At 39.2% G+C, this 13,078-nt stretch overlaps 1 protein-coding gene across 5 annotated transcripts in view; it reads right to left on the bottom strand.

Moving 5' to 3' along the window:
- Positions 1-13,078, bottom strand: part of RIPOR2 (RHO family interacting cell polarization regulator 2) — a 188,158-nt gene that overhangs the window by 7,084 nt on the left and 167,996 nt on the right. For all 5 annotated transcript variants that reach the window (XM_019716819.3, XM_019716820.3, XM_074318945.2 and 2 more), the window contains 5 exons: positions 11,303-11,438; positions 9,967-10,128; positions 8,840-8,998; positions 6,042-6,244; positions 670-753 (listed from right to left, as the gene is read on the bottom strand). In XM_019716819.3, coding sequence (XP_019572378.2) covers positions 670-753; positions 6,042-6,244; positions 8,840-8,998; positions 9,967-10,128; positions 11,303-11,438 — 744 coding nt within the window. The remainder of the gene's footprint in view (positions 1-669; positions 754-6,041; positions 6,245-8,839; positions 8,999-9,966; positions 10,129-11,302; positions 11,439-13,078) is intronic.

Below are 13,078 nucleotides of genomic sequence, written 5' to 3'. Positions count from 1 at the left end.
TATTTTTTATACACAGTAAAAATTTGTGAAATCATCATGTCATCTCTCTTTTGAGATATGCTTTTCTAGTACTGACCCCGAGGCAAACTAATTCCTTTGGGCTATTGAAAAACGTAACTGTTTTCTGAAACATTTTTACTATAACAAAACAAAACTCAAAAGTCACATTTAGGGGGCCGGCCCGGTGGCTCAGGCAGTTGGAGCTCCGTGCTCCTAACTCCAAAGGCTGCCGGTTCAATTCCCACATGGGTCAGTGGGCTCTCAAACACTAGGTTGCCGGTTCAACTCGAGTCCCACAAGGGATGGTGGGCTGCGCCCCCTGCAACTAGCAACGACAACTGGAACTGGAGCTGAGCTGCGCCCTCCACAACTAAGACTGAAAGGACAACAACTTGACTTGGAAAATAAAGTCCTGGAAGTACACACTGTTCCCCAATAAAGTCCTGTTCCCCTTCCCCAATAAAATCTTAAAAAAAAAGAAAAAAAAAAGTCACATTTAGTTTCTGGAAAAAGGAAAAAAAAAAAGGAGGATGCCAAACTAATATACAGTGCAAAGGAGATGAAAAATGATGCTAAAATGGCACTTCTACATGTGGAAGGACATTGTTACTGCTCTTGGCTTAGTCTTGCTCAAAGCTGAACTGGAGGGGCTTTGAGGCTAGGCATTACCTCCAGGCTTTTCAGGGCCAGGCACGCTGCCTTCTGGAGCTGGAGGTCTGTCCTTGTTAGTGCTTCACAATAGTAAAGCAACGCCTGGAAGAGAAGGAAGGACACCATGAGGGCATTTTGATTTGTTTGTGGTTTTAGAGGTATATATCATTTTTAGTACCTGAGATGAACTACACATAAAACAAGATATTTTGGACTACCTTTAGGGAAAAAAACCCCCCCAGAACAAAACCATTAAAATTCATGTTCATTAGAAATAAATCCATTCATATATAGTTATTTAATCTATGACAATGGAAGCAAGAATTTACACTGGGGTAAAGACAGTCTATTTAATAATTGGTGCTGGGAAAACTGGACTGACACATGCAAAAAAATGAAACTGGACCACCTCCTTACGCCATATATGAGGTCGAATTCAAAATGGATTAAAGTCTTAACTATATGACCTGAAACCATAAAATTCCTAGAAGAAAATATAGGGAGTAAATTTGCAGACATTACCCTGAGTAATATTTTTACTGATATATCCCTTCAGGCAAGGGAAGTAAGAGAAAAAATAAACATGGGATTACATCAAACTTAAAAGTTTTTTCACAGCCAAGGAAACCATCAATAAAACAAAAGCGCAGCCTACTGAATGGGAGAAGATAATTGTCAATAATACATCTGATAAGGGTTTAATATCCAAAATTTACAAAACTCTCATTCATCTCAACACCAAAAAAAAACCAAGAAACCCAATTGAAAAATGGGCAGAGGACATGAAGAGACATTTTTCTAAAAAGGACATACAGATGGCAGACATATGAAAAAATGCTCAACCTCACTAATCATTAGAGAAATGCAAATAAAAGCCACAATGAGATATCACCTCACTCCAGTCAGAATGGCTATCATCAACAACACAAATAGTAACAAGTGTTGGAGAGGCTGTGGAGAAAAGGGAACCCTTGTGCACTGTTGGTGGGATTGTAGACTGGTGCAGCCACTATGGAAATCAGTATGGAGGTATCTCAAAAAACTGGAAATGGAACTACCATATGACCCAGCAGTTCCATTCTTAGGCATCTATCCAGAGAAATCCAAGAAGCTAATTCGAAAAAATATGTGCACCCCTATGTTTATTGCAGTGCTATTTACAATAGCCAGAACTTGTAACAACCAAAATGTCCATTGGTAGATGACTGGATTAAGAAACTGGGGGGTGGGGGGGTAGCTGGATGGCTCAGTTGGTTAGAGCGCAAGCTCTGAACAACAGGGTTGCTGGTTCGATTCCCACATGGGCCAGTGAGCTGTGCCCTCCACAACTAGACTGAAGACAATGAGCTGCCGCTGAGCCCCCGGAGGGGAGGCCGAATGGCTCAGTTGGTTAGAACACGAACTCTCAACAACAAAGTTGCCGGTCCGGTTCCTGTGCCCCCTACAGCTAAAGATTGAAAATGGCCACTGGATTTGGAGCTGAGCTATGCCCTCCACAACTAGATTGAAGGGCAACGATTTGGAGCGGATGGGCCTTGGAGAAACACACTGTCCCCCAATATTCCCCAATAAAATAAAAAAAATTAAGATAATTAAAAAATAAAGAAACTGTGGTACATTTATACAATGGAGCATTACTTGGCTATAAAGAAGAATGAAATCTTAACCATTTGCAACAATATGGATGGACCTAGACGACATTATGCTAAATGAAATAAACTCAGTTGGAGAAAGACAAATACCATATGATCTCACTTATATATGGAATCTAAAGAACAATAAATGAGCCAAGTAAACAGACACAGTCTCAGAGATATAGAGGAAAAACTGATTGTTGCTAGAAGGGAGGGGGGTGGAGATGAGGGAGAAGGGGAAGGAATGAGACAGCATAAATTGGTAACAACAATACTGCCATGGGGATATGAAAGACAGTTTGGGGAATATAATCAATAATGTAAAGTTTTTATAAGGTGTCAGATAGGCGTATGTTTTATTAGGGAGACCACTTCATGGACAGTGTAGATGCTTGACCACTGCACTGTACACCTGAAGCTGAAGCTGAATAATACTGTTTGTCAACTATAATATATATATATATATATATATATATATATATATATATATATATATAGCATAGAGTCAATGGAATTGTAATAGATATATACAACGTCAGAGGGGCAATAGATTGGGGAAGACGGAGTTATCACTTTGTGAGGGCTGAACTGTCTAATATTGCATTGTTTTGTACACCTGAAATAAAAAAAAAAATCATGTTCATTAAAAGAGCTGTCTCTTTATTCAATACATTGATCCTTTATATGCTACCAGGTCACGAACTCTGGGGAATATGAAGTTGGAGGATGCAAAGTTATCAGTCTGGCTTTCAAGAGACCCTAGGGTCTAGTAGAACTGTTAAGACTTTTTAGAAGGAACTGCAGGGAAGAAACATTAGTTCCATAAGAAAGCTACAAGATGCTAAGTCACTCACATAGAAGAGAGTCACTTACCCTGGAGGTCAAAAACCAATTGATGGTAGCTATGCAAAAGTCGAAGTGAAATGGGACATTTATTATTATGATATTCATAATAGCCAAAAAGTGGAAACAAGCCAAATGTCCATCAACTGATGAACAAAGAAAATGTGGTCTGTTCCTACAATGGAATATTATTCAGCATAAAAAGGAATGTTCTGACACATGACACAACATGGATGACCCATGAAAACATGCTGGGTGAAAGAGCAAGACATAAAGGCCACATATTATGTGATTCCATGCATATGAAACATCCAGAATAGGCAAATTCATAGAGACAGAGGACAGATTGGTGGTTGCCAGGAACTGGAGGGAGGGGGGCAATGGGAGTGACTGCTGATGGGTATAGGATTTTTTTTCGGAGTGATGAAAATGTTTTGGAATTGGTTTTGGTTTTAATATACTAAAAATCTGAGTTATATACTTCAAAGAGTGAATATTATCATATGTGAATTATATCTCCTCTCTTTTCAGTGGGGGTGTGGGTAGCTGGCCCCCAGAACAGCCTTTTGAGCTAATTTCACCAAGAGACCAGAACTTTGTAAGAAAGGACAAGATGAAGTTCATGCTTTTAGACCAAAATGGTATTAGAATGGACTGTCTTCTCATGAGCACACAAATGTCCTACTGTACCCCAGCTTAGGTAATGCCTTAGGAAACTTAAACTCTTTTTAGAGTTCAACATTTGACCTTTCCATGGACAAGAAGGGGCCAGGTTTAATTTCTTGAGCCTATCTGAAGGTTGATGTAAGTTAGTTTCTAGAATGACTGTTCAAACTGTAAGGTGCTCCCAGAGGACCAACCCCTCTGCTTGGACTGGTCCCCAATGTGCATGAATTTTAGATGCCTGTTACTCCTGGTGACAGTTGAATTTTTTTTTTTCCACTGACCATTTTATTTTATTGTTTTTAAATTAGTTTCATGTGTACAAAACAATGTAATAGTTAGACATTTCTACCCCTCACAAAGTGATAACCCTCCTCCCCCAATCTACTACCCCTCTGACATCTTATACAGCTGTTACAATTGATCTTATACACCTGTTGACTATATTCCTTATGCTGTACTCCACGTGCTGTGACTATGTATATATTAAATTATAGTTGACATTCAGTATTATTCAGCTTCAGCTTCAGGTGTACAGTGCAATGGTCAGACATCTACACCATCCATGAAGTGGTCCCCCTAATAAGACAAGTGTCCATCAGATACCCTACAAAATCTTTACAACATTATGGATTATATTCTCCAAACTGTCTTTCATATCCCTGTTGCAATATTGTGACTACTAATTTGTGCTTTCTAATCCCCTCACCTTCTCCCTCATCTCCACCCCCTCCCATCTAGCAACCATCAGTTTTTTCCCTATATCTCTGAGACTGTTTCTGATTAGCTTGTTCATTTATTCTGTTCTTTAGATTCCACATATGAGTGAGATCATATAGTATGTGTCTTTCTCAGATTGACTTATTTCACTTGGCATAATGTTCCCTAGGTCCGTCCATATCGTTGCAAATGGTTAAGATTTCATTCTTCTTTATGGCTGAGTAATGCTCCATTGTATAAATGTACCCCAGTTTCTTAATCCAGTCGTCTAACAATGGGCATTTCGGTTGTTTCCATGTCTTGGCTATTGTGTATAGTGCTGCAATAAACATATGGAGTGCATATATTTTTTTCAAATTAGCATTTTGGATTTCTCTGGATAGATACCTAGGAGTAGAATTGCTGGGTCATAAGGTAGTTCCATTTTCAGATTTTTGAGATACCGCCATACTGTTTTCCATAATGGCTGCACCAATCTGCAACCCCACCAATAGTGCACAAGGGTTCCCTTTTCTCCACAACCTCGCCAGCACTTTTTTGTTGATTTATTGATGCTACTCATTCTGACTGGAGTGAGGTGGTATCTCCTTGTGGCTTTTATTTGCATTTCTCTAATGGTTAGTGAGGTTGAGCATTTTTTCATATGTCTGTTTGCCATCTGTATGTCCTTTTTAGAAAAATGTCTCTTCATGTCCTCTGCCCATTTTTTAATTCGGTTGTTTTTTTGGTGTTGAGTTGAGTGAGTTTTTTATAAATTTGGGATATTAACCCCTTGTCGGATATTTCATTGGAAAATATCTTCTCCCATTCAGTAGGCTCCCTTTTTGTTTTATTGATGGTTTCCTTTGCTGTGAAAAAACTTTTTAGTTTGATGTAATCTCATATGTTTATTTTTGGTGGCAGTTGAATTAAGCCAAGGAAGAGATAAATTATCTCTTCTCTAATGATGAGAGTGGTGGCTTTAAAATGAAAAATATTCTAACTCTGACTCAATAGTCTGATGACTTGACCCCAAACTACTCATAAAATGTTTGTGTGTGAATACACACATGTATGTTCACTATAACATTTTTCAGAGTTGGAAATTACACAAATGTCCATGACTATGGAATAAGAAAATAAATCATGGGATATACATACACTGAAAGGCCAATAATCCATCAAATAGAATGAAGTAGATCAGTATGTTCTGACATGGAAAATAGCCATGATATGTTACATTTAAAAAATCAGTTACGCAACAGAACAGTATGATCTCATTTAAGAAAAATAAGTACATATTAACATATAGTTATATAGATAAAATCTGAAGAAATATACACTAAGTTTTTAATAGTTTTCTCTGGGGGCTGGACTTACATGTACTTAGCTATTACAGCATATTTTTGTAGTTTAAATTGTTTTACAGAATATATATTACTAATAAGCGGAATCAAATTATTTTTATAAAATAAAAATGGCAAAATATTAATGTTAATGACAGGAAATTAAGCACACTTTGGGCTTGATGGCCATGATTTTGTGTCCTACCTTTTCCCTGAAATGCTCGTTCCTGGCAGCTGCCACCAGGTAGAGCCTCACAGCCTCTGTGACTCCATTGTTGTCCCCAGCTAAGAGGAGAGCCAGCGTTCTGAGTACCTCCCGCTGGGCCGGGAGGCTGCTGGGTGCAAGGCCGCTCATGGCCTGGAGCAGTTTTTCATCTCTTAGTGACTGCAGAGTCTGCACTATGGAAACTGGAGTGAAAAGAAAACAGCATTCACCTTCTGACAGTAAAGTAATGAGCTCATTAAAAATGTAAATGAGACTCAAGTACATACATAATAACAGATCAAGTACATATGATAAAGGTGATGTTTCCAAATAGTGAGAAGAGGATAGATTATTCAAATAACTACATTAAGGCAAATGATGTGTTTCCCCAAAAATAAGACCTTAGCTAGGTCTTATTTTTTGCTCCATTAATTTTTATGGAGCAAAAATTAATATAAAACCCAGTATTATATTATATTATATTATATTATATTATATTATATTATATTATATTATATTATATTATATTATATTATTATATTATATTATAATATATGACCTGGTCTTATATTAAAATAATCAAAGGAATTGATGATTAAAATAAGACCAGGTCTTATATTAATTTTTGCTCCAAAAGACGCATTAGAGCTGATGGTCCGGCTAGGTCTTATTTTCGGGGAAACACAGTGGCAAGTCATAGGAGAAAAAGGTGAAGGTGGAGTGCCATCGCATAATTGCTACTAAAATAACTTATAGATGAATTAAATAGCCAAATGTAAAAACACATAGTGAAGGAAATACCAGTAAACTCTTTACAGTCTTCCTGATGGAGCAAAATCTGTTGTCTTTGTCTTTTAGTCACACCCATCTAACAAAACCCTAACCCTGAGTAACCCCAACTCTGAGTTCTCTCTGTCTGCACTCAGGTAACTGGGCTCTGATGGAATCCAGTTAGTTGATTGGAAAATGATAAAAAAAAAAAAAGGGATTTTTAGTCCCATTTGCACAAACTGACCATGTTCCATGACTAAGGAATGTATGCTAATCCCTAACTAGATTTCCAGCATGGGCATCCATGAGCCACAAAAACATTAGGTAAGAGTGTGTTTGGTCAGTACAGATGGGAAAATATAAGCAAATATTCACATTCTATCAATAAAACAGCATCCTCTACACAACGGACAAGTCTGTGAACTAAAGATTTTTTGGCTTTAATTTCTTTCCTATTTCTCCTGCTGTGGATGTTCTGATAATTTCACTGCTTTATAAATAATACACTAGTAAAAACAATCTCGAGATAGTATTATGTATAACAACTAAATAAATAACGGGAAACAACCTAAATGTTCAATAATCAAATATATTAGTATACATTCAAATGTAGCGATATTGTACAACTAAACTAAATATTTAAAATAATTAATAACATGAGATATAATGACAAATAAAAAAACAGGATGTTATATTCTATAATGCACAATCACAATTTTGAAATTTAAAATCCAGGCATATTCAACTGAAAAATACATTAAATTTTTCAAAGTAGAAGAATGGGTCATTTGAACTTTTTTCTTTATACTTCTCTATGTTTTCTAAATTTTCTTATACTGATGGCCTTTTTCTTTCATAAAGAAAGAAAAAAAAAAAGACATGGAACTGTCTAGGGTTTTTTCTGTTTCATTCTCCATTCCTACTGATAGGTGAGTAGTTGCTCCCTGGAGCCCTGTAATAAAGAGGCTTAGAGACATCAACTGCCAGTGATGGAAACTGAGTAATATAGAAATTCACTCCGAAAATTGATTTAGACTGTGACAAATTTAGAATCAAGAAATGAAGGCTATAGTAAAATGAGGCCCTGTGTTCCTAAGACAGCGTCTCCTGCCTTGGCTGTCTCGTTCTGCTGCTCTGAACCAGCCTTGGTATTCTCGGGCTGGGCACAGACTCTCCCCTGTTCAGGCTACTGTGGCACTGGGTGGAGGAAAATTTTCTTCTTCTCCCTGTGAGGCCACCCACTGTGCTGGACATGTTGTTGCAGGGCTTAACATCCTGGAAAGAGAAGGGCTGAGCCTAGGTCTGGACCAGCCACATTGCTGCCGCCTGGGGCTGTGCCAAACTGTCCTGTCCCAAAGGACACACAGCTCACTCTTCCCGTCCCCTTCACCAGCACTGTCAGGTCTCAGAGGATTTACAGAACACACACTTGGAAACCAGAAAAAGCCCCTCACTGCCTGGCTGTTTCCCAAAGAGGTTTTAAGTCATTGCAGATACTGATTTTGTTTCTAATATGTGAAGTTCCCCATTAAAAAGCAATAATGAGCTTCATTGCCACACCCCAACATTGGTGCCGTTTTCCTCATTCCCTGGATATACAGCCTTAGATTTGGTTTTCTGTCTTCCTTTCCCTTCCCAATGTGTCTCTCTTTCCCAATGAGGCTCTCTTTGGAACCTCATTTCTGCTTGTTACTATGAAACCACCACCAAAATGGCAACATAAAATAGTATTGCCTGTAGGCTTGATCCCATGAATGGTGAATACTTTGATGACGGAAAGAAACTACAGTGAGTCTTAAATCATTTGCCAGCTTCCTGGTAACGGTAACTTTGCTGGATGGTTGGGACGGTCTCAGCAAATCCCTGGCTCATTGCCAAGAGGCAACTAATATGGAAGGTCCAAAAATCGCTTAACAGGCAAGTCTCAGCCCAACTGTTGACTGGGAAAGAAAAAAGTTACCATCGCTAAAAACTATGACAAAAAAATGACCAGAGATAACTCCAAATTGAGCCACTACACATCCCACCTTGCTTGGCCAGCTGGTTCAAGCAACTCTCCAGGTCACTCACACCGTGGCTGGTGAAGTAACTGTAATACTGGAACACGGTGATGATCTCTGAGGACAGGCTGGAGGAAAGCAGAGGCTCGGCCTGGTCCAGGATTTGGGACACTAGGGTTCGAAACACTATTTGGAAAGAGAAGATACAAAGCAGCTTTTAAGAAACATGACGATTTAGTCATTCATCTTTTTTATCGCAGAATAGGACAGAGTGAAGTATGCAAGTGAACTAATCCTCAGGGATGACTTTTCACATATCTATATACCCATGTTTAACTGCCATTTAGGTCAAGATACAGAGGACTGCTGGCACTCCATAAAGCTCCCTTGTTCCCTTCTCTGTCTACAGCTACCCACCCACCCTCCACCATAGTTCATCAATAATCTGACTTCTAGCAACATAAGTTAGCTTTGCCTGTTCCTGAACTTCATTTAAATAGAATTATATAGTATGCACTTTGGTATCTGACTTTTACTCATCAAAATATCTGTGAGATTCATCCAAAATGTTGCCTGTAGCAGTAATTTATTCTTTTAAAAATTGCTGTGTAATGCCCTATTATATGAATATATTGCAATTTATCCACTGTCTTGGGCATTTGAGTTGTTTCCAGTTTTTGGCTCTTGTCTGTAAAACCACTACCAACCTTCTTATACATGGCCCTTTTTGTGAGCATAAGCACACACAAATATATTCTTTTTTTTTTTTTTTTTTTTTTTCACAAATATATTCTTGATATATTTAGGAGCAGAATTACTGGATCAAAGGAGAGGAGTATATTTAGCTTTAGTAGAAACTGCCTAACAGTTTTTCCAAAGTGGTTATACCATCTGACACTCCTGTATTGGTGACATACTAAGGAGCAATACAGAAATACAGAGCTTTGAAAAGGCACTGCTGATGCGCTGAATTATAACACGTTCTATGTCTTTCTGCTCTTAGATCTTATTGAGTAGATGATGTTTTCTCTGGAGAGTAAAACTTTTTGCAGTGCTAGCTGTGGGGGAACTGGTAGGGGGAAGGAACCCTACCAGCACTCACTCTTGCACCCCAGGACAGAAATGCTTTCTTCCCCTGTACTGCTGTCCTCTACCTGGGTCTGCAAGTCCTGGGTAGTCTCTGTTGACAATTCTGGCAAAGCTGGCTTCCAGCTGCTTAATCACTCTGTCAGCTGAGCTGTGGTAGACGCCAACCGGGCTGCAGCACCTGGTCCAGAAGGACAGCAAAGACAGCTTTTTGTGGAATTCTGGAATGGCTGGAAAAGAAGAGCAACCCAATGAAGCAGATGAAGAGAGAGAGTTGGGTGGGCTGGGGCAGGCAGCACCAGGGGCCTTTTGTTGGTTTTTTTCAGACTGTTAGTTGGCAGATGGTCCAAAGGACAAAGAAGTCATGATGAGGAACTCATGTGGCCTGGGCAGCAAACACAAAGCTGTTTGCTTTCAGTGATAGAAAACCAGCAGCTCTGCTCTTGGGAGATGTTCCAATCACCTCATCTCCTGCAACTTTACAGCAAACAAACCTACAGGATCAGAGAATCAAACCTCAGGTTTTCTGAAGGGCATGGAATAGAACAGTAGGTGGCTGCAGGAGGTTTTACCCTGCCCAGTGGCTTTCAGACTGAAATTGAAGGGCACTGTGCCAGGGACCAGAGGGTCAACATTTCACTCGGATGTGGTTGTGGGCCTGGAGGCGGGCATGGGAGAGGAAAGTACGTGAGCCACTTGCAGCCTGAATGTCCTGCCCCTTTACATGTCTTCAAACGCCTGCCAAGATCACCTGCTCCTGGCAGGACTGGATGCAGGGGGCAGAAATGTCCAGGGAAAACCCACAGGGTGTTTAGGCTTACTCAGACATAACCTACAAGAACCTAGTGTTTCACTATTCCTACTAAGTATCCAATGTGAAAAAAGGCATAAATTCTTGTCTTTATAAAAGAGACCTGTTGCCAGACAATACAAATTCAAAGGCATCTTCCCTGTGTCAAGTTCTCCTCCTAAAACTCTCTGACCCTTGAATCCATGTATTTCTATATTTTCCTGGTAGGGTTTGGGAGCATCTTGCATTTGACAGTCAGCCACTATGGGAGTTGTCTTAGCCACCTCCAAGGCATACTGATCATGTGTTCCAAAATGGTGTGCCAGCAGAAAAAGTCTGTGAAACTCTGCCTAGGGGGTGATGCTGGTTCTGCTTGTACACTAGTGTCTGACTTCTGGAGGTCCCTGTAGAAAAAGTGGTGTGTCTGGTCTGACTCCAAAGGCTGAAGCAGGGTGTTAATGAGACCACACTGGTGTGGAGACATCCCCATACTCCATGGCCCAAGAGTGCTTTCCTGCTATCTATCCTGACAAAATAGTGAACAGATGCAACAGGAGACTGGGCCAGTGGTGTCACCAAAGGCAGGAATGGTGGTGTCATTTGCAGGGGCTTACCTTCCACCACAGAACTGATATTCCCTATGTTCTCGTCACTGACCGCTGAGAGTTTCTCCATCACTTGGATTTGCTGAGAAAGCTTCTTTAAGAGATTTCTTGCCACAAAGGGGGTTTTGCTCGAGAAAACAATTTGCTGATAAAACAAACAAAACCACCATTTCAATTATGTTGTTGTCAGTAATACTCTCCCTCCCAAATCTCATCCTTCTTACACATAGTGGTGATGCTAAACAAATTCTATGGTATTTTTGTTCTAGTGTGATAGTGTTCCCATTCCTGCCAGTTACAACATCTGATGAAATCAGACATGTATTTTGTTGCTTTAAACTTTTTGCATGCCTATATAAATTCTGGAATTTTCTCAGTAGTGTGCAAAGTTATTGTAAATCCACAAATCTTCTGAAACGTGGAGGGAATATTTAGGTTCCATATTGGTGTGTAAGCAGAAAAAGGTTTATTTTACAAGTGTAGTAATTTTTCATAGCATGAATTATTTCATTGTTTTCAAGCTGAAAATTAGGAGCATGGCATATAATAGTCATAATTATAATCAAGCTATTCACTATAATTAATGAGTGCTTATTAGGGATCAGGTGCTAGTCAGAGCCTTATACCTGAATTAGCTCATGTTATTTTTCACAACCACCCAATGAGGTGGGCACCATTGATATCTCATTTTACTGATGAGTAAACAGGGGTACAGAGAGGTTATGTTACCTACTCAAGACCACATAAATAGTAAATGATTTCACTTGTGTGCATGTCACAAGAATGAGGAAGGGCCCGAGAGAGGAAAGAACAGAGATCACTGCTGTCTGAAGGTTCTAGTTTTTTCTGTGTCCCAGTCAGCTGGTAGGCATGGATGCCAGGATATAGACCTGTATTGTCTAAAGTATTTGGATACATAAAACAAATAGGATTTTCAAATGCAAAAGTCTAGTGCAGCAGTGATGTACTAATACCTTTCATGTAAGTAAAAAATTAGAAATGAACTACTTTATTTTAAATATAATTATAGCTATTATGATTTCTTATGGAATGCCCATTTTTCATCTCTGGGCAATTATATACCAAATCAATAAATAAACTCACTGATTCAGAAGTGGGTCTGAGTTAGAAATTAAGTTTTTAATTCTCACTGCTTCATTCTACATCTTTGTATCACCTCTTTTGTTTTTCTAGTGTTGATTTTCACCACAGAAAAGTTGAATTACAACCATGGCCTTATCATAGGGAGAAACACTGCAATAAATATTGTATGCCAATTAGTCTTTGGGAGAAAATATTCACCCTTCCATGAAAGAGAATTTTCTCATGTCTCACAAAATAATGACTCTACCTCTAAAAGGTGAACTGGTGGTTTGCTAAGCGCAGTATCAGATTCAGTAAGCACAAAGAGCTGTGAAAACCATCTCATTCAAATGGTTGGTGAATACAGAATAGCTATAAGTAAACAATACTCCTTGCCCATTTTGGTCAGAAAAAAAAATGCACCTTCTGTCAGATTGGTTGTCAGTATTATGACTTGTAAATCCAACAAGAAGAGGTCAACTGGGGTGTTAGCCAACCAAGTGGCAAGGGTCGTATCGCCAACATTTTTTCACGGCACGTCAGTCGTTTGAGGTCACTTTGGAGTTCTTTATTCATGGAGGAGAAGCATATTCTTCACCTTATTATCAGTGTGTGACCGAAGAAGCAACACTGCCCCATTCCTGGCCTTCCTGGGACAACTTCCGCCTTACTGCTTGTCTTCCAGTGGGTCCCATGCTCTTT

Source organism: Rhinolophus sinicus, chromosome 7 (genome assembly GCF_057876585.1).
Source record: "Rhinolophus sinicus isolate RSI-liver-muscle chromosome 7, RSI-T2T, whole genome shotgun sequence".
Classification (NCBI taxonomy): domain Eukaryota; kingdom Metazoa; phylum Chordata; class Mammalia; order Chiroptera; family Rhinolophidae; genus Rhinolophus; species Rhinolophus sinicus.
The sequence above is the reverse complement of the archived record's forward strand: the minus strand, read 5'-3'. Positions and strand labels throughout refer to the sequence as shown.